Source organism: Nothoprocta perdicaria, unplaced genomic scaffold, assembly GCF_003342845.1.
Source record: "Nothoprocta perdicaria isolate Ctin4 unplaced genomic scaffold, notPer1 scaffold_58, whole genome shotgun sequence".
In the NCBI taxonomy this organism is placed as follows: domain Eukaryota; kingdom Metazoa; phylum Chordata; class Aves; order Tinamiformes; family Tinamidae; genus Nothoprocta; species Nothoprocta perdicaria.
This window is the reverse complement of record NW_020455843.1, coordinates 3,948,823-3,969,893: the sequence shown is the minus strand read 5'-3', so window position 1 is coordinate 3,969,893 and position 21,071 is coordinate 3,948,823. Positions and strand designations below refer to the sequence as shown.

The following is a 21,071-nucleotide window of genomic DNA, read 5'->3' as shown; positions in this document are numbered from 1 at the left end:
GGAGCGCCCCAAGGCATGTCGCCGAGATTCTCGGGCCAGGAAACCTTTCAGTGGACGGGATTGCAGCGCACAAACGTTCAGGTAACTCAGCACAGAGCGGATCCGAGGCAGGTAAAGGAGAAGACGAACCTACACCAAGAGCACAAGGGAGAAGCTCGTACGAGTCGCTGGGATAGCAGCCCCTGCGCAGCCGCTGGGACAGCCGCGCAAAAGCCGTCTGCTCCGGCACGGATCACGGAGCAGAATTCCAACGCCCAGAGCCGCTACACGACGGAGAGCGCTTCCAGCATTTTAGCGAGTTTTGGGCTGTCCAATGAAGATCTGGAAGAGCTCAGCCGCTACCCGGATGACCAGCTAACCCCTGAGAACATGCCGCTGATCCTGAGAGAGATAAGGCTTCGTAAAATGGGGCGTCCCTTGTCCACCCTGCACCCTCGGAGCCGAGGGAAAGAAGCAGTTGGCAGCGCGGGCGGTCCAGCAGTCAAGAGTAAAGTGATTGATTACGGTCACGCGAGCAAATACGGTTACACTGAAGATCCTCTTGAGGTGTGTGTTTATAACCCTGAAGTACCAACTGAGGATCCCCTGGACGTGCGCGTCTATAATCCCGAAGTATCGAGCGGCGAGAGCAGGGAAGACTTCCCGCGGGATGCGAGTATGTCCCTGGGCGTCCTGCAGTCCGGCGTGACGTGTAACAGCACGTTTCCAGTCGAGGAGCTAATGAAGCAGATGGGATTCCAGAACGAGTCTTCCAGCAGCCGGTCGTTCTTCGCCCCGGAGGCGGCCGGGAAGGTGTCCGCGTTGTGCGCAGCACCCGCGGGGCTCCCCGTGGTGAAGCCGGTGTCCCAGCCCGCGGTCCCGCCGGTCATCCCCCCGATGATGCCACCTATAATGCCGCCCCTGGCGCAGCCCATGATGCCGCCCGTGATGCCACCTCTCGTCCAGCAGCCCGTGGCCCAGCACGTGATGCCCGCCCTGGCCCAGCCGCCCTATTCGGCTGAACTTCTTGCAGCTGTGAGCCAGCACGAGCGAATTCCGCAGGAGCCGGTGCCGAGCGCGGCCGGGCCCCAGAGCGCCCCGGGAGCGGGACCGAAGCCCTTCCCGGCGCAGGCAGAAGGGCCCCTCAAGCCTCCTTTCGCTCTGGTGAAAGCGTCTTGGCTGCCCGTGTTCCCCCAGGCCGATGCCCAGAAGATCAAAAGGTTGCCCACCCCCTCGATGATGAATGACTACTATGCTACATCGCCACGAATATTCCCACATATGTGTTCTCTGTGTAACATTGAATGCACTCATATGAAGGTGAGTGGCTTTCAAAGATTATTGCCTAAGCTTGTACGCAGCAGCTTGCCTCCTGCAGGGCTCTAGGAGCTAATTGATGTTAATTGTGCCTTAAATGACTTGCGGGACTGTGCTCCCGTTTGAGAGCTCACATGAAGGGCTTAAAATACTAGAAACGATGCTAGGAAATACGTGTAACTTTGCTCTCCTCGCTGTTTTTTTGTAGTTTTATTTCAGAGTTGCCATGCACGTTGGTTACTCTTTCATATTAAAAAAAAAAAAAAAAAAAAAAAAAAGAAAAACCCAATCCTCCATATTTTCTGCACTGGCTTTAAAATGACAAAACAACCCCTTTTATTGGGGGCGTTAAATACTGACATGGTTTTTGTGACCGAAAAGGCTGCAGAAGTTTGATGCTGAATCTTAGGAATGTAGATGAGATTTTGATGTATTGGGCCCCAGTGCGGCGGGGTCTGTGCTCGAACAAAGCAGCCCGTTTATCTGCAAAAACGTCATGGCCAAGCGCAGTGCTGGGGACTGAGGGCCCTCTGTGAGGGCGGCACAAAACGCCCGCCTTCAGCTGCGCCGGGGAAGTAAGCAACGGCCGCAGCTCCTGAAGGAAAAAAAGGAAGGAATTGGGGAATATTGGGAAAGCTGGAGGTTTTTCTCGAAAGATCTAGGCTGGGTATGTCAAAAACTCAGAGGAATGCAATTAAAAAATTATAATTCATTATTTAATTCACCTGTTTTAAAATAGTCTCTGGCAAGCATGGAGAGCCTGGAGGGCATCTCTCTCTGTCTCTTTTTTTTTGTTTGTTTTCCTTCCTCTGTTCAATGTGCCAAAATTATGTAAGATTTCTGGATGTTACTCGTGCTGCATATTAATAAAAGCGAGTGAATAGCCCGGAAGGTGGCAGCTGGATCGGAGGTTTCCAAGGGGGAACGTGTTCTCGAGTGCTTCCACACTGCACATAGTGAGGGCGAGCAGGAAGGGCCGCTATTTAGCCAGACCCAGGAGCTTAAAGGGGAGCTCAGTTGGAGAGAGAAATGTCCGAAATCGAATATGCTGACAGACTTGGGCTTGTGCTAATGTATTTTTTCCAAAGGGTTTTGTCTCATTGCTCTATTTAAATGTGAATTATTCAGTAGCTTGCTGACTGCTGCTTTCTAAAACTCAGTAAATATCTTTACTAAAAATACCCGCTGGAGGAACAGCTATGAATTTTTATGGGGAGACCGAGGGCTACAACTTCTCCTTGTCCTAATAGCAGTCCGGTGGAACGCGTGGGCTCCGCGCTGGCCGACCCCATTGCAGCTGCACAACCTTTTCTCCGTGTCGTGACTGCTTCTGGCTCTGGCCTGTGGTAACTTCCATCCCAATACTAGTTGTTGCTGCTGCTGCTGCTGTTCGTGTCTGGCTGTTGTTGCCGAGTAGACAGTTTGGACTTCCTTGAGGCTTCATGGACAGGCCATATTTAGGCAACTGTTGTAAAATAACTGGAAGAATTAGAGTGTGGATTTTATTTATTAAATGCAAAGAATAAATTTTCTTGGGGAAGTCTTAGTCTTGCGTGTTTGCAAGTGCTGAAGAATGAAAAATTGCTCCTCTTTCACAGTGTGACTTTGCAGATGAAGTGCTTGCCTGCTTGTCCCAGTGCGTGGCTAGAGGTGCTCTGGGCATTCACATTTTGCCTTTAAAGTTTTGGAAGTAACTGGGCAAATTCAAAGAAGCTCCTGTGAAGGCTCTGCACAGCTCCCTCAGAGGGCTCAAGACATCCCCGATGAGCAGATGTCTGGAGCCTGACGGTGGTTTCTGGGTTCATCTCTGCCTTGTTACGTCCTCGCCATCCGCTGCTGCATCCTGTCGGAGAAGGAATACCAAGCAAGCTCGGTGGGAATTCGCTTTGTCCTGGTGCATCTGGATGGTCTGCACCTTCAGAGCTGTTCTTGGGACAGGATGATTAGACAGGGTAAATTCAGGTGCACAATGTCAAGCTGTAGGAGGGCTTTAGAAATGCAGTGGTGCAAACGGCAGCCTTGCGCATATACGGCAGATTGCAAAGCCCTGGGGCCGCTGAGGGAGCAGCTCAGGGCGGTGCAGAACAGCCCGTGCGTTCTGCAGGCCATGGACGGTGCCACGCGAGGAAAACCTTCGCTTTCGCTAACTGCAGAAGAGATTGGACGTCCGGCAAGCTTCAGTTCCAGCTGAATGGATGGATTTTGATAGAACTATCAATGGATAGATTAAATGGAGAGATTTCGTATTTGGGCTATATGTGGTTAGCTTTTTTTGGTAGTCTTTTTTAATTCAGTTTTGTCCAGAATTAAAGCCTCCTCCAGGAGTCCGTTCTCCTGTGAAGGTGGAAGCAGAAGTTGCACTACCCTGTGGGAAGGGAGTTGCAATGCACTAACTGACGCTGTTTCACTGAAATAGCAGCATTACAGCCCAATGTGGGACCCGGCTCTTGCTGCTCCTTCGTTCCCCCTGGCTGTCCCGTGACGACGAGTGGCCAGAGCTTCATATCGGCACCCTCTGGAATATTCTCTCTTTCCTGAGCTTCGCTCTCCGGTAGCTGCAGAGGAAAACTGACTGTTTTGGAGTAAAAAAGTGTTCTGGCAGTTCCCCAGAGCATCCAATCTGTTCTCCCTGCAGGTCGTCTTAACTATTTAACTCGCTTAATTAACGACACTGGATGAAATCAAAGCTGAAGGAGGCCTTGATTTTTTTTGCAGCGTTTAAAAGCTGTATATTCTGAGCATCAGGTCCATACTCATGTACGTATCCTAGTCCTTTTGTAGTTGGAAAAGCATCCTGAACTCTTCCTGTGACTTCCACTTTGTGGATAATACGCAGCTCAGAAGCCAAAATTACAGTATCCTGTGCCTGCTGTAGGCTGCCTCTGGACAATCGCTATATTTTTAAGCTTTGCAACCTTTTTTGTAAGGCACAGGTAGAATCATCCCATGAAACGCTGCGTGGCGGTGCCAGCGCCGCGGAAAGCCTTGGAGGACAGTGTGCCGAGGCCTGGAGCCGTTGCACGAAACGGCCTTAAAAACACCCGTTCCTCCCACCAGAGCCGCCTGTCGCTGCGTGGGAAATGAGTGGTGCCTACCCTGAAGTGGACAGCCGGTTTTACTGGAGCGCAGCAGATGTGCGGGTGGTGCAAACAGACCTGTGCTTTTGTCATCTCGTGCCAGGAAGGGCCGTGCTCCCTGTACCTGGAGTCAGGAAGGTGTGTGTGAAATTTTAGCAGTTTAAAATGGGGAAAAAAAAAAGGAAAATGTATTGACACTAAGATGACTTATTGATCTGGAAAGGGTTCTTCTTCATCGTGAATTTGTGCCTTGGGGTTCTGCAGCCTTTTTTTGGGGAAAAAGTCATTTTGCCTTGAGTTAAGTTTCGTTTGCCCTGGAATCCTAACTCTATGTTATCTTCTTTCAAATATATTTATGTTTTCCTGAACAAGAAGTTCTTTTCTATTACAAAAAGCACCAGAATGCTTAATGGACACAGGCTAGCTTTGCTCCCAGCCGGGCATTCCGGTTGTGTTCGGGCAGTTAAGTGTGGTTTCTCTGTCTTCAAACACGTCACTTCAGAAATAAAATGGATTTACAAAGGATTGTGCTTATGAGAAACTGATGACTAGGAACTGTGCATCACCATTGTAATTTTACTGATATTTAAAAGATTTTGAAGGCTTTTGTGTGGTGTAGAGCCCCGTGGATGCGTTGTTTCCTGCATTAGGGATTATGCTTGTGCTTCCTTGCTGAAGTCAGGAAGCAGATTGCGATTCCGATGTGGGCATTCCCGGTTTTCCTGTGCAATGTCCTGAAGCCAGGGCAGCCGGGGCGGATGCGCTCCCTCTGCATTGCTGCTGCTTCCCTTGTTCTCCCTCAGCTCCTGCCTCCCCAGGATTTCAGCAGCGCTCCGGGGCCTGGCACCAACACGGAGCGCTGGCGGGTCCCGCGGCTCATCCCGCGGCTCCGAGCCGCTTCCCGAGCGGAGCCCCCTGCGCAGCAGGGGAAGCGGCAGCCGGGACCCCCGGGCTCCGCAGCGGGTGAAGCGCGTTGGGCGCCGGCGCGCAGGGCCCCGAGCAGCAAGGAGGGGACCTGTTCTTGGGGAGAAGGTCCCCGCACACAGCTCCGGCCCGGCTTGCACATGCCGCAGAGCGGCCTCCCAAAGCTTTGTGCTCCAAGCCGTGACGTTTCTCCTTTTCCAAGTTTGGTTAGCCCGTGTTATCTGTATCTTCAGGGAATGGTAGCCAGCCTTGTGCTTAAAAACGTATTTTAAGTTATTTAAACACCCTGCTTTCTGCTGCTTAAACTAGTGCCAGTGGCAGCCTGGTAGGTGTCATTTGAAGGCTGAGGCTCCCGCTAGGTGCGAGCACAGGTTTTCTGTGCTGCTACTGTGTAGACCATCAGCTCCCGTCTGGTTCAATCCCTTTTTCCCCCTTTGTAAACCTTAACTTACCATCACAAGCATCTCTTTGAACCAAAGTGTTTGTCATTTTCCTGCAGAGCACAGGAGTTTGATTCAGTCACCTAAACGTTTTGTGATCTTCAGCCAGCGCGTGCTTAGGAAGAGCCGTACATGATTTCATGACACCGACCTGTTTTATAAGCCTTGCTTTATAAAAGCAGCGTCAGTTGCATAATTCAGCCAGTGACGCCTGCTTTAAAACCCTAAAGCAGGTGCAAGTTGTATTTCCTAAGGATATTTAGTATTACTTCTTGGTGGTGCTCAACACCTGGCAATCTCAGACCATTCGGTGTTCCCTCTTTTCACAGCATCCCTTCTCTAGCAGCTGCTTTTGCCAGCAAGGCAATTTCGTAGAAGAAAAAAGGAAGTTAATGGAGTTTCTGGTGCCCCAGTCTACAGAAAAATCCCATTAATTCCACAGTTGTTTTCTCTCTAGCTGGAGTGGAGACTAATCGTGTGCTTACAGTTAAAGCAGCGACGGGGCTCGTATCATCCTCTGGCTTTGATACTTAACCCATCAGATGCTGCCCACGTTGAAATTCTTTTAATGTTCTTCCTATATGTAAATTTATGAAGTCTTTTTGAGGATCTGTGGTTGGAACGTGGTGTTGTGAGTGATGGTTCTTGAGTTTAAGGAATGAAAATTTATGCCTCTAGCTCTGATTTTTGACTTGAAAATACTGCGTTGTTTCTGGTTCTCTCTTAAACATGATGTATTCAGCTTATTTTGATAGGTATATATTTACACAGTCTGGTAAATCTGTGAAAATTGCTCTTTTCTCCCTAAAGCGTCATGATCTATTGGATCTACTTGTTTGAATTTCAAAATGCAGAGATACGATGAGCGTGTAGCGTGCTGATTGAAGGAGCTTATTTTTTGTGATACTTCTCCCCTTCCGCTTAAACTCGTATGTATTCATTAACAGCCTGCCATAATTGTTAGGAATAATAATCATAAGGAATAGTAGCTTGACCTGGGAACATGGACGTGACAGCCGATGCCCTTAGGTAAGGTTGCCAGCAGTGGCAGATAGGCACAGTGAAGCCTTTTCCTGTTCTTTGGGCCGCGTGCTGCGTTTTCCGCACTAACCCCGCGCCCGTGCCTCTCTTTTGTGCACTTAGGACTGGATCCTGCACCAGAACAACCCGGCGCACCTCGAGAGCTGCCGCCAGTTACGTCACCAGTAAGGACCGTGTTTGCCGCGTGGCGTGCCGCGCGCGGAGCCGCCGCCGGGGCTGCTGCCTGGCCCCGGGAAGCGCGCCGGGGCGGCCGCTCCGCCCCTCACACGCGTGTGCTCCTCCTTTAACAGGTACCCCGACTGGAATCCCGAGGCTCATTCCTCAAAGAGGTAACTGCTTGCTGATTGCGGGTTCGTGTTAATGTGGTGCTGCTGAAAGCACAAGATAAACATTGCAGTTAATTTTCCTGTTCTGCTCACCGAGAAGCTTTGTTAGTGGTGGTGTATTTTCTTTGTAAACTGCATGGGGTCTCTGTGCTTTTTGGTCTTAAATCCTTCAAATAAGAAGGTGACTTGGTGTCTCACGTCCTTCCCATGCGTGGAACAGACTTGGTGGAAAAGTTGCAAGAGCAACGTTGTCAGCAGCCGTGACGGGACAGGACTGGGACCTGTTTTGGATCGGTGACCAACACCTGGGTGGCCTCCACCTTTGCAGCGTTTTGTTTGTCCCAGGGACATTCTTGTTGGCCCCTTGAGACCTTTCTGACCTTGTGCTGCGTTTCAGCCACGTTTTGCAGACTCCTTAGGCTGTTCTGCAGGTCCCCTGGGAAGCGAGCGATCACAAGCTGCAGCCCATGGAGCAGATGAGCTCATGTCTCTTCTGTCCTTACAAACTACCCTGCTTTTGAAAACGCAGCCTGTGGACTAATGCTCCTTGAACCTCAGCCAGATGGGATTATTTTACCCCTTCAGTATTTGCACGCATTTTGCTTGCTTGCAAATAGGAACTGTGGTGTTTTTATTTTTTCCGAGTTGCCCTGGCACTTCCCATTAATTAGTTGGACACAATTCCTGGGAAGCTTCCGTGTGGTAAGACGCGTTGGGAAGATCAAAATGTAGGTCGGGTTAATTTGAGAGTGCAGCTGGGGTCCCTCTGTGTTACTAAGCAAAGAGTAGCTCCCGAGTCTTTCATGTAGAGAAGAGCGACATTTTTGAAACCTCCAAAGGAGCTTGCTGGAGGTTGTTGAGTCCTGCTGGGATTATAAGGAGCCCAGAGGGTGAGACCTGCCCTTAGCTAGAGACGCTCGGCAAAGGGAACAGGTTTGAGGCTGCTTTCCGTGAGCGATCTCGTGTGCTTGCAGGTGGGACCAGGGCGGCTTCCTAGGGTGGTGCTGTCTCACATCCCTCTGTGATGACAACACGTCGGAGAGGGCGGCCCCGAGGACAGATGTCTGGAGTGCGGGCAGGTCCCCGGCCCCGCGCGGCGCTGTGTCCTCTCCAGCTGTCCTCTCTTCATCCTGCTTTATTTTCATTATAAATGATGCAAAGCGCTTTTAATGCAGCATCTCTCATGAGCCTCTGCAAATGATCATTAACGAACTCCAGAGCTTTTTGGTTAAAATACAGACTGCTCCTCCAGGCTGCCTTGAAGGACTCGGGCTGTGCAGGTGTCCTGCAGTGCCCTCGCTGGAAGGGCAGCGGTGCTGGGCACCACGAGGCTCTTTCCTTGTGTTTCTGTGGGTGTTTCAGCAGCAGTGGCCTGCGCGGTTGCGTTTCCTTCCTCTTGCTCGAGGACTGGTTGTGCCAGGGGCTGCTTCTGCTTTTAGCGGCACCGCGGGGCCGCGTAGGCGCGTGGCCGCTCCCGAGGCCGCGCGGGACGTCCCCGGCCTCGCAGAATGCGCCACGCGCCCAGAAACGGGGCAGACACCGCAGCGTAACACGCTGCCCCTCTCCTGGCGCCTCTGGTCTCGCTGACCCCCTCCCCAGGCCTTCCTGCCCTGTTCTGCGTCTGCCTTGCGCCCCTCGGTACCATAAATGTGCAATTGGGGCAGATTTGTGGCATCCATTTCACATCTCTCCTTCAGAGCAAATCAGTCCTACAGAGATGCGGTCTCAGTCTTACAGAGATGTGGTCTCGAGCTTCCCTGCTCTCAAACTAAATTAGGAAGAACCAAGAAATATCCTAGTCCATGTCTCCATTTCATGCATCCCTTTCCTCCTCCTGCACTTTTTTTGTAGCACTACAGCCTGTAACTTCAGCTGGAAAGAAGCCTAACTGTAACCTTAGGGTTAGGCTTCTTTACAGCTTTTCCTTGCTGCGGGCAGGGTTTTGTCTGCCACTCATTTCTCTTTTGGTTCTGTCTTAAATTTCTGTAGCAAGCCTTCTTACTGGTGATTAAAGTATGCTTGTTAATAAAGTAATCTCTATGTGCCTTGTTGGATTTGGTTTCCCCAGACGCGAATTAACCTTGAACTGCCTTGAAACTCCCTCAGTGCCTTTATTCCCTCAGAAATGGTGGCGAGCGCAAGGAGAACCAGACGCCGAGGCGGCGCTCGAGCTCGGCGAGCCCCGGGCCGCGGCGCTGCCGGGGCGCCGCCGCGGGCTGCGGGCCGCGGCGCTCGCGCTCCCGCTCGCGGAGCCCCGGGCGCCCCAGGGCCGCGCGGCCCCGCAGCCGCAGCCCGCGGCAGCCGCGGCGCCTCAGCCCCCGGCACCGCTCGCGCTCGCCGCAGCGCGCCAGGAATCCGCTGAGGAGCGGCCCGCGCCCGCCCAGGTCTTCCAGCAACGACTGGGCTTCCCGGAGGAACCCCCGGTCCCCAGGTACGGGTCACGAGGATTTGCAGATCTCTTGCCCTGTCGCATCCCGGGCTCGTGCTTCGGGGAAAATGGTTATTCCAGAAAATCTGAAGCCTCCTTCGCCTCCTTTCAGTGACCGATGAGTAGTATCGAGTGACTTTGATACTACTCGAGCAATTTCTTTTCTGTTTGCAGTCATTTTTTAAGCTAGGGAGGAGAGGCAAGGATTGAAAGTATTTGGAGATTCCTCATCTTCAGCAAGAAGCTGTTTTGCAACTGCAATATAGAGGAAGGGGGAAAAAAAAGAGTGAGTGATGTGCTGTGGTGAAACTGCGTCCCATTGAGGTGGAATTTCCAGGGGTCCCACGAAGGGACTGTAAATAACTTAGCTGAGATAAACGGGTGGAACCCGGCAGGCTCTCACTGCTGCATTCTTGGTAGCAGCTGTTTGTTGTGCCATTCTCCTTCCCTCCCTTCAGCTTATTGCATCCTGTTTGAAAACATGTGAAACATGTAATGGAAAAATATTGGTGGTTCTAGGAAATCGTGCACGAACGCTGTCCTGGGTGACTGGTTTTGAACCACCTCTCTTGGATGGAATACCAGGGTGTTGGGAGGGTTCGTTTCTTTCCAAGTTCCAGTGGGAGAAAAATGGAGAAATGTTAAAGTTTGATCCGTGTCTGTGGCTTTATCACTCTTAGAAAATGAGGAGGTGCTGAGCTCTTCTGTAGGAGAGAAGTCTGTAAAGCAGTGGGAAGTGCCAGGCAATGGCAGAGAGATCTTTTTAAGGGTAAAAGACAAACTGTCATAGACCCACGTAGAAGACTGAGAGGAAGAGGCAGTAAATAGCTAAATTGTGAGATCCACAGACCTCCATAAAAAGATGCATAGGAGGTGAAAACAGAGGACAGAGCAAGAATTCAAAGAAAACTGGACAAGTTGGAGAAAATTAGGTGGATTTCAGTGCAGACAAGTGCATGTTAACTCCCTTCTAATTCAGGAGTGTTCAGCTGCATAAATATCAAATGACCAGCAATTTCTTTGGCAGCTTTTCAGAAGAGACCGAGTGATAACAGAAAATGCACGGTGGATGCCAGAGAAATGCCTTAGGGAGTGCCAGACTATTAGAGAAAATCCAAATGTCATGGAGGGCTGTAAAAACAAAAGAGGCGTGAGATGCTGTGAGCAGCTTAGCCAGAGTCATCTTGGCTTTTGGGAGCACCATTTAGAGCAGCCTGTGAGCCAGAGACCAGCCAAGTGTAAAGAGAATAACTGGAGGGCCAAATAAAACATGTGGGATCCCTCCGTTGTGTTTTCCTCCAGAGAAGAGGCTGAGCTGAGCCCAGGTGACTGCAGACGTGGTGCTTATGTGTGGGAAAGGGAAGGAGCCGACGGGTTGGGCCGGGAGGGCTGCTCTGGCAGCTCTGTGGATGGATTACACTTAATCAAAGTAGATATCTATTAAGAGTCATTTTTTTTTTTTTTTATCCCCACACAGACAAAAAGGCAACTTTGGAGGCGGTAGTGAAGAGCCTGGGGCCTGGCTTTGTGGCAGAGCTCAATAAGCACAAACCTCTCCAAGCTGCAGGGCCGGGATCTTCAGGAGCGGGAAAATCGCCCCCTTCCCATGGACCCTTAGGGAAAGGGCCAGGAAATGTGAAGAAGCCCCTGAAAACTAGTGGTTCTCCCAAGACTTCCAGGAAAGACTCGTCTCCTCCGCATGGCTCAAGTGCTTCGAAATCCAAGTCTCCTGAGTTGGATGAGTCGCCCCAAAGCAAAGAAATGGAAGAAGATGAGGAAGATTTATTCACAGAGACCAGTGGACCTCGTCCTACTCCTTACAACAGGGTGGGTTTCCTTATATTTCTTCTGTGTTTTGAGGAGTTTGGTTAGGTGTCGTATCCAGTATGTGATGGATGTTGCCGGTTGGTGCAGAGCTGTTCCGGGGAGCAGTGAGCCGGTGAGGAGCCCAGGGAGCTCGTGGCTGGTGGAAAGGGTGAGGGCCGTTCGCTTCACAGCAGAACGGAGAGCCGCCCATTAATTTGGAGCCTCTGCTTGTTTGTGAATGTCGTGAGCGATGACCTCTCTCGGGAAGAATCTGCTGCGTAAGTGGGAGTGAAGGATAGGGAGAAGACAGGGGATTATCGCTGGGTGGACAGGGAAGCTGGAGCACGGAGAAATTACCAGTCCTGGCGTACGGAGGAGCTGAACCAATGTCACCTTAGTCCCTCCTGGCGACCGTGGGGATCTCTTGGAGCAACTCTGTGGACGTTACCCGAGTGTTGTAGTTACTGTTGTGTGGCCGTGGTGGCTGCAGTCACCCCTGGGGGCTTCTGGCCTCTGACTGACAAGCAGGGAAGGCTGCCCAGGGCCACTGGAAGCTCACAGGGCCTGCTGGAAGGAACCCAGCTCCTCACCCCTATAGCCCTGGTGACAGAAGTTGTGCCCCTCGGCAATACTTCAGGAAAGCCAAAGGGAAGCATTTCAGTGCTCTGTTGTGATCCTATGTGGTCTTACGATAAGCTTAAACTTAGAAAGTGCTGGAAGAACAGAACTGTGGATCCATGCTTGAATTAACCATAATACTCGAAATACCACAGCTAATACTCTGCCTGATTCAGACTTGGAGTAACTTTGAGGTTTATTTTGTCTTCCGTTTTTAGCTATTGAGAGAAGAACTGCTGAATTGTGGGACAGTGCTTCAAATATCTGATTTACCAGATGATGGCTTTTCTGATCAAGATATTAAAAAAATCGTTCAGCCGTTTGGCAAAGTCAGTGACCTCCTTGTGCTCCGCTCCAGGAACGAGGTAGGCTTTCCTGTGCAGCAGCTCTGTTGTCTGTGTGTCCAAAATGCAAAATATTCTGTGAAACAATAAAAAGCTTGGTACTGGATCCCCAGCTCCTAACAGGATAAGGCCTCTTAAATAGTTAGTCGTTAAAGATTGCATGTATGCATTTGAAACAATTGGGACTGATAGCTTTGTAAGTCCAGCCTTGCTTGCTGTGTCTAACTTGTTAGTGGGGTTTAGGATGCTCTTTCGGTAAAAATGAAGTGATTTTTCATCAAGCTTCACATGAAATTGGAGAAAGAAGTTTTGACGTGAGCAGGATTTCTAGCAAAAACCAAAACCAAACTATTTTGTACCACTGCTATAAATACATAACTGCAAGTGCCCTTTCTTGTAGGCCTTCCTGGAAATGAACTACAAAGAAGCAGTGATAGCAGCTGTGAAATACGGGGAAACTGTGCCAGTGCTGGTGAATGGGAGGCGGGTGAAGATCAGCGTGGCAGAAAGGGCAAAGCTGCCTCTCAGCCAGGTAAACACCTCATACAGAACAGAATTTTATTTATTTTATTTTCTTTCTATTGCTCTGTACTTCTTTCTCTGCAAAATCGTTTACAATCCCTAGAAGAAAAAAAAAAAAAGTATTTCTACATTTATTTCTTGCTCATTACTTGCAAATACCAAATCCCAGCTTTCCATTTTTCATGCTTGAAATTGATGTTTGTGAACGGTGTCTGCTTAACAAAGAGCAAAAGCTACAACCTCTAATATATGACGCGATAATGTGGCGCAGTGAAGCAATAACAGCCATGTCATGGTGCAGTAAAGGTCTCAGGCACTAAAAGTTCTTCTTTCTGTAACTTGCAGGCCAAAATGAACATCAAAAAAATAGCTCAGACTATTAAAAAAGTCACACCAAGCACAAAGTAAGTGTGCCCTTACCTTCGTTAATATCACATTTACTGCTGACAGTTGGCAAGAAAATGGGGCTGTGCCTCTGCTTGCTTTGACTTTAATGTTTTGGGGAAATTTCCCTGCTTTGAAATGGATTACTTGTCTTTGAACCTGATTTTTCCCTGTTCTTTTCTCCTCCACCTCCTCACGACAGGAAAGATCAGAATGCCGACACCAAGACGACTAAACCTGTTGTTACAGGTGAGGCTTCCTCCTGCTTCGCCTCCCTCCTCGTTTTCCACATCACCGTTTCAGTGGGAGGACTTTTTCCATAGCCGCTGAAAGCAGGTGCAGAGAGCTGCCCCAAATGGCTCCTCCTTTCACGTATCTTCCCTTTGAGCCTTGCCTGTGCTGATGCTTCGATAATTTTCCCTATTTTTAAATGTCTGTCCTGAACTGTGCAAGTTGGCGTGACTCCATAAAATAAGTGTCATTCTCCAAATTCACCCCAAGCCTTTTTTAACATATATAACATTCTGTTGCACAGTTATTTTTAGTGATTCTCCACAGCTTATGTTCCTTGTACAATTGAAGGATTTTTAAATCTCTCCTGCTCTTTTAATGATCCAAAGGGAAACTGTTTCAAACTGGGCTGGCAAGCCTGTCTGTTGCATCATTAGAGAATCTCTTTGCCCCAGCAAATGCCTCAAAAGCCAGTTACACTTCAGAAGAGTTTTGTTTTATCGAGACAGCAGAAGTGGCAGCTGGACCGTTTTTGTTGATTATTTTGTTAGCTTTCGTGAACAATTATCCTGAGCAAATTGGGCACCAGGTGTTATTTTGGTGGGGAGCTGCTGTTGTGCATTTCAAAAATGCCATCTTTAATCAACTGTAAAAAAACCCAATCCTTTTGGTAGGAGGAAGGTATCAAACAGATTTATAAAAGATATTCTATTTCGTAGCTTTCTCAATAATGTTTTGGAATTAATTTACCTTTTCAGATTTTTTTTCTTTGTGTCAGCTCATGCTTTAAAGTAACTAGAGTCTTCTGCTTAGAGCTCACTGCGCTTGAGTTGCAGATCATTTTTGTACATATTTTTGTGCTCTTGTTACATTTGCTTCTCAAAAACATACGGAATAAGCGTTTCTACTGATCTGCTTCTTTTGGGTTATTTTACCTAGGTAAAAAAGAAATACCTCAGAAGGCCTTGGTGACAGGAGATAGTGAAATCAATAAACCGTCAAATGCTGCAGGTAAGGCCAAAATGAGGAGCTTTCCTCTTCCCTGGGCAAACCCATGCAGGGGATCTTCCATCGCCCCTCTCGTCCATCCAGCTCCTAGAACAGGTAGTGAAGGTGCCGAGTCCAGCCTTTCATCCCCGTTCCTGCCCACGTGGTAAATTCCTGGGTAAGGAAGCAGCGTTTGGCACCTCGGGACATGGCTCATGTCACGATAACTGGTACTCTGGGGAGAGTTAGGCCAGCAAAGTGTCAGGGAGAGAAAAGTTGGGAATTAAACACTTTCACTTGAATAGAGCAATATCTGTGTTCTGCAAAGCTGGGCGACCCGAGCCTTTCCTGCACAGGGATTCCTTGCTGAGCTACAGTGGGGAGCAGAGGATGCTGTTGCATATCAGAGTGAAAATTATTAACTATTTTGCACATCAGTTTTTTTTCCTCAATATTTTAAAATAAAGCACACTTTTTTTCCCCTCCTCTGTTACTTTCCAGCACCATCTAAAGAACATTACCCCGAAGATGTGAAGATACCAACAGAGCCAGAAATAGAAGCTGAGGAAACTAACTTGTTAGGACCAAAGGAGGTTGCAGAGGGTGACACAGCTGCAGAGTTTGTGACGACTGTAGAGTCTCAAGCCAAAGGTCTGAATAAACCTGCACCAGTCATAGGTATTTGTGACGGGCTAGTGCTATTTTAAGTCACTTTCCTAGTTATAAGTTGTGTGAAACTTAGTGCTGTGATGTCTCCTTGAATTTTATTATTACTATTTTTTAGAGAAACTTGCACAGATGCCTCAGATGGTGGAAGTGGAGTCAGATCAGTTTAATGAAGCTTTAATTGATCAAGGTAAATTGCAAACCGACCTTAATTCCTGTACCGAAATTCTGTTTTTTTTATGAACGAAACACATATTTTTGAGTTAAATGATGGAATATTTCAATTTGCTTAGTGACAGTGGTGATGTATGGATAATAAAATAAAATATATGGACAGTGTAAGAAGTTTTAAGGTTCTTCAACATAAAAGAAATCTATTAAATTAACCTCCCCTCCTCTTTTTTTTTAAGACACTGCTATAGTGACTGCAAAGAATGAAGAATCGATGGAATCGATGAGCAAGGTCAGTTTATAAAGCTACCTGAATCCAGTTACTTAAATTTGGTGTGGATTTAGTTAGAAATGTATGGATAGACATTAGCAGTAACGTAGTTAAAACAAAAGCAGTGTTTTCCTGCTTCGGGTCCTAAGGAGGGTGATCTCTCCAACGTGCATTGCACCGAGGTGTTTCTGTTCTGTTACATGGTGGAAGTTTTGTCCCCGGGGATTTTGCTTTCTTTTTGCAGAATCACAAGAAGTTGAGGTCGGAAGGGACCTCTGGAGATGAGGGCCCAGGTCACCTGGAGCAGGCTGCCCAGGTCCATGTCCAGGGAGCTTCCGAGTATCCACATCCTCGGTGGGCAGCCTGTCCTGGTGCTCACTCACCCTCACCATGACTTTTTTCCCCGAGATTCAGACAGTTTCCTGTGTTCTGGTTAGTGCCCTTTGCCTGTGCCCTATTGCTGGGCGCCAGTGAAGTCATCTGGCCCCATCCTCTTCAGATACTCAGGTGCCTTGATAAGATTCCCATGGTCTTCTCAGCCTAAACAGTCCCAGCTGTTTCAAACACTGTTGTTAGGGACCAATTTACGTGTTTTCTTGTTGGTTCCATATTAAAGGTTCCAGCTCATAATAAATTAGCCATGCAATCATTTTGTCATGTGTTGGTAGGTTTGATCACCAAATTTTGGTGCTTCTACCATATCACACTTCAGGCTTATATTTTTGTTAATTTTTTATTTATTTCAGCTCAGAGTTTACACAGTCTCTTTCCTTAGCTCCAAACTACTTTGGTCTCTGCTCAGCTGTGCTGCTGCGCTTGGGGTTTCTTCTACTTCTGTTAGATTCTCCCGAGGTGCAGTGTTTGCATGGCGCAGACCTGCAAGTACTTTTGACCTGTGAGCATATTATACAAGTAAAAGAATGATGGAATTAGGGCAGGTTTTGATTTGGATTTCTGATGAGAGCCAGGGAGAACCCAAGGTGTGTGCAGAATTAGTCTGATCTAAAATTGCATCCTCTGTTAAGCAGTAATTAAGGTTATTATACAACATCATTAGAGAGTGGATTAAAAACAAAAGCTGTTTAGCACTTTCTGCTACTTTCTGTGTCCTAAAAGGTTTAAATAACAACTGCATTTCAGGTTATTACATGTATAATTATGTATTTTTAATCAAGTCTTTATAATTCAGTCTTCATGCGGTGTAAAGGTAATTTTACACAGTAATAATGCTCTGTTTTATAATGCATGAGTTCGGATTTAGAGACTTGTAATTACATTAATTTTTACTTACAGGAGCTTGATGATACCTGTGTGGTTCTTATTTCAAACCTGCCCGAGAAAGGATACTCCCTTGAGGAGATTTCCAACTTAACAAAGCCGTTTGGAGGACTGAAAGATGTCTTAATGTTATCATCTCATAAGAAGGTATTTTAATTGGCATTCAGTGATGTTATATCTGGAGAAGCCTCTGTGATAATGTATTGGACTGGGTGTTGGTTTAGACTGTTTTGCTAAAACCGAAATTTCTTACATTTCTTGCTTATTTTTAAAGGCCTATCTAGAAATAAACAGAAAATCAGCCGATTCGATGGTTAAATTCTATACGTGCTTTCCAATGTCCCTGGATGGAAATCAGCTCTGCATCAACGTGGCACCTGAGTACAAGACTGTAAAAGATGAGGTATGTTTAAAAGAACAAAAAAGTGGGGAAGTACTGAAATTTTAAGATAATCATGAAATTTCAATACAGAACAAGATTTTAGTTTACTCGGACTGACTTTTATACACTTATTTTTTTCTGAAAGCATAAAATAGTGGGTCTTAGTGGATTGGGTCACTTCTTGGCTGCTGCTGTCTGAAGTGTGAGCTGTTTGCTACTGAACCCTCCCTTTAGGCCCTGGACGTGTCACAGCTTCTGCCCTGTGTAGTTTCTCTCCCTTCCACAGCATCAATCACAAATTTTTACAGTTCAAAACTGACCTTTTGCTTTTTTGTTGTTTTTAGGAAGCAATATTTACTGCTATCATTAAAGCTTCCGACCCAAAGGTATGTTGCTGGCAATGTAGTTTTTCCTTTGAATGCTATCAAAATACATTAAACTGGCATTACTGTCTCTCTGGTACTGAAATATTAGCAGTTAACAGAATTGTTATCTAAGTTTGCTCTTTAATTATATACTTATATATGTTTTCATGTGCGAATGAACGGGCCATAGGAGGAGCAGGTGTCCCCTAGATTTAGCCCCGTGGTGCATGAAGTGCAAGGGATTAAACATTTAGTAGGAGAGTCTCCTTCTGTCATGGGTCTGATTCAAGGTTTTAAGCTCTATCTGTGACCTTAGAACCACTGTAGCTGGGAGAGTTTGTGGTGTTTGCCTCTATATTTTGCACTGCAGCCACTTGCTTTTTCAGTAGGTTTTTAGACATTTTTTTGGTCTCTGTTCCTGCACTTTCTTCAATCTAATGTCCCTCCTCTTCACAGCTTTCCAAGTGCTGGAATTTGATTTATAGTACACTTCTATACGGTGTAGCTCAGTAGATATCAAGGAAAGAATATATTTTCCATCTTTTTTTCTGTGAAAAAATATTTTTAGCCTTAACTTCAAGGTATTCTTAATACAGGCTCAGGCTTTGGGTCAGACAATGTGACCCTGGGCTTAAGAAGATGCCACAAGAACTTCACAAGAGTGAGTTTAAGAACGGCAGTATCAGACACTACTTGTGTCTGATACAGACACTCCTAGGCTTAATAAATTCAGATTTTAATGTGATGGAATATTCTTAATCTCTGCATGAATTCCCAGAGAGCTTCATGTGTAAATGGATACCCACAAAAAGAGTATATTTGTCCAAGGGTTTTCCTGTCCTTGCAAAGCGATCCTGTAGCCAAAAGCCAGCTTAAAAGATGGGTCTGGGATCTCTCAAATGGCTTTCTGTGCCTTGATTGATTTCTAGGCTTTCTGTGAAAAACTGAAATCTAGGCTTTCTGTGCCTAGGTTGTACCTGCTTTTCAGAATACCAGATTTTACTTAAGCTTCGTCTATGTATTTGCCGTATTTCCTGAATTTTACTAGTTAATTAAAAAAATGGTTAATTTAAAATAAAACACTCACTTTGAGGTGCTGTGTTCTCTGCTGGGAGTATAGCTGTTTGCTTTGATGGGCTGCATGGGGAAATTGGAAAATCCGGTGTGATCAGAAACTATGAATATCTGATGTTTGTGAATCTGCTTTTTCTTTGGGTGAGATGCGAGTGGTACAGAGGCTTTCTGTGGGTCTCTAATATAATTGTTAATAAAACACATAATAAAGTTAATATAAAGCACGTTTTTATTACTTTTATTTAGGTAAATCCTGAAGCTGTACATAATAAATTTGTGCATCTTGGGAACCTGCCGGATGATGGATACAGAGAAGTTGAAGTGGTTTGTGTGGGACTGCGGTTTGGGAGAGTGGATCATTATGTGGTGTTGAAGAACAAGAACAAGGTAAGGGGTGGTTTTCATTCTGCTATATGAAACACAACGTGCAACAATATACAATATACAACAAAGTATGTATATTTAAAAAAACAAAACTAAACAACCCTTGAGTTTGAGTTTTCCTCTCCCAGTATCAAAAATATTCTGCTCATGAGAAGTCAAAGTTTCTGACTTCAATTTAGGTCTTCTTTCCCACCCACTTCGACAGGAGAATTGTTTATTTTATTTGTTGGGTCAGTGGGGAAGGGGAAAATAACCCTTAGGCTCTTGTCTGCCCTGAATAATAGCAATGCAGTTTGCTGGGTTCTGAGACTGGAGCTTCCTAAAGTGGCACATGGTTAATCTTTGATGTTAGAGGAAGAAGGGAGTGGAGAAACAAATTCCCATTTTGTGGGAAAGTTGGGGAGAAAATTCTTCATTTCACTGAGAAATGAAAATGCCAAATTATTGGGATGGACACTTCAAAACATATAAGACTTGACTTGCAGAATGCTCTGACATTTTAAGTGTTGCCATTTTTGCACTTAAGGTTGAATTGAAAGGTGTTTTCTAAAACAAAAATGCCCTGTTTGTTTACAATCAGTGTTTAGATATAATCATTTTAAAGCAACTCTACTGCAGTTATTGTTGGATATTTTAACTGCCCAGCTTCTAATAACCTATGCAACAGGTGACAATACTTGTAATAAGAAGATGGAATTTCTTCTTGTGAAACTATAGCTTGTGTTAGGTTTTAAAATGCAGTAAAGAGCTGACTGAAGAGAGAACGCAGGGTGAATTTCCATTTTGCCTAATTCTGTTGAACCGAACCTCAAATGGCTTTAATTCCATGGCTTTAATTCCATGGAATCAGCACTTTGTCATAGAAAGCTGCTCCATCAAGTGTTTTTCCGATGTGATCTCAGTAGCCGGAATTGGAGTGAACAGCCTGAAAAGACGGGGAGGTTGGAAAAAATGAAAGGGAGAGTGGCAGCATTTTTGTATAAGACTTAATTAAAGGGAAAAATGAAAATGCTATGATCTTTAAAACACAACTTGAATAACGGTCTTTGAGATTTTGCAGCTGAAACTGTCATGTTGTCTGTCGTGACTAAGAGGTAAGGAAGGAAGGGAAAGATTGATGGCTTTAGCACAGCAGATAGACTTTTCTGTGTAGTTCACTTTACTGTTTTCTTAATAGGTGGTTGCAGCGTCCCCTGCATGGGGATGGGATGCTTGTCTTTCCCAGCAGAACCCAAGCCAGGCGTATTGGGATGCAGAAGGTGGGACACGCTTGGGAAGGGAGCTCAAGGCTCCTCCTAACGTAGCTCTTGAATTGGAAAGATAATCCAAACAGGAAAGATTTCTTCCTTCAGCATCTGAGAATGAGGAGAGTCCTTTGGTTTCCATCTCCAGAACATACGTGATTCCTGAAAAAAAAAAAATAGCTGAACTTCCAACTTCAGACCAAAACTGATAAATTAAAGGAATTGGGGGGAGTAAGAGTGTTTTTGACATTTGTCCTTTTTTCTTTTAGGCAATTCTACAGCTGGAAACTGCCAAGGCAGCTAAATCCATGTACTGCTTCCTGAACCAGAATCCCTACACTATGGGTGAACACACGCTGACCTGTGCGCTGTCGCCGCGTGCAGAGCCTCCTGAGGTAAATCTTCCTGTTCAAGAATGTTTTATTTTTACAGAACAGAACCCTCTTTCCATGAAGAGCAGCCGGCGGTTGCTGCAGGAATAGTGAATTGCAGCAGTGACAGAGCAGTGACAGCGGGGCGCCCGCGCCCGTCCTTGGGGGCTGTGGTGCAGGGCCCAGCGAGAGACGGGTCCTGCTCCGGCTGGACGCTGCAAACTGGGCGCACGAGGTCGCCCTTCGCAGGGCTCATTGACCCAAGAGAGCGAGTTGGACCTTTGTCCAAGGAGTTGGTCTCTCTCTTTTCCCTACTGCCCCATGCTCAGGCTCTGGAATTGCGGTCGTCTGACCTACTTTATTTAGTATTCCATTTTATATATTTAGTATTCCATTTTATATATTTAGTATTCCATTTTATATATTTAGTATTCCATTTTA

At 46.6% G+C, this 21,071-nt stretch overlaps 1 protein-coding gene across 1 annotated transcript in view; it reads left to right on the top strand.

Annotated features, from left to right (window-relative positions):
- ZNF638 (zinc finger protein 638) overlaps window positions 1-21,071 on the top strand; it is a 34,472-nt gene continuing 13,401 nt past the window's right edge. Inside the window, exons 1-18 of the mRNA XM_026048863.1 lie at window positions 1-1,299; window positions 6,881-6,942; window positions 7,069-7,107; window positions 9,228-9,535; window positions 11,010-11,359; window positions 12,175-12,321; window positions 12,701-12,832; window positions 13,168-13,226; window positions 13,409-13,455; window positions 14,377-14,448; window positions 14,926-15,102; window positions 15,209-15,280; window positions 15,501-15,553; window positions 16,826-16,957; window positions 17,085-17,213; window positions 17,537-17,578; window positions 18,878-19,018; window positions 20,529-20,654. Of these exons, the coding sequence (XP_025904648.1) occupies window positions 16-1,299; window positions 6,881-6,942; window positions 7,069-7,107; window positions 9,228-9,535; window positions 11,010-11,359; window positions 12,175-12,321; window positions 12,701-12,832; window positions 13,168-13,226; window positions 13,409-13,455; window positions 14,377-14,448; window positions 14,926-15,102; window positions 15,209-15,280; window positions 15,501-15,553; window positions 16,826-16,957; window positions 17,085-17,213; window positions 17,537-17,578; window positions 18,878-19,018; window positions 20,529-20,654 (3,372 nt within the window). The 5' untranslated portion in view covers window positions 1-15. The remainder of the gene's footprint in view (window positions 1,300-6,880; window positions 6,943-7,068; window positions 7,108-9,227; window positions 9,536-11,009; window positions 11,360-12,174; window positions 12,322-12,700; window positions 12,833-13,167; window positions 13,227-13,408; window positions 13,456-14,376; window positions 14,449-14,925; window positions 15,103-15,208; window positions 15,281-15,500; window positions 15,554-16,825; window positions 16,958-17,084; window positions 17,214-17,536; window positions 17,579-18,877; window positions 19,019-20,528; window positions 20,655-21,071) is intronic.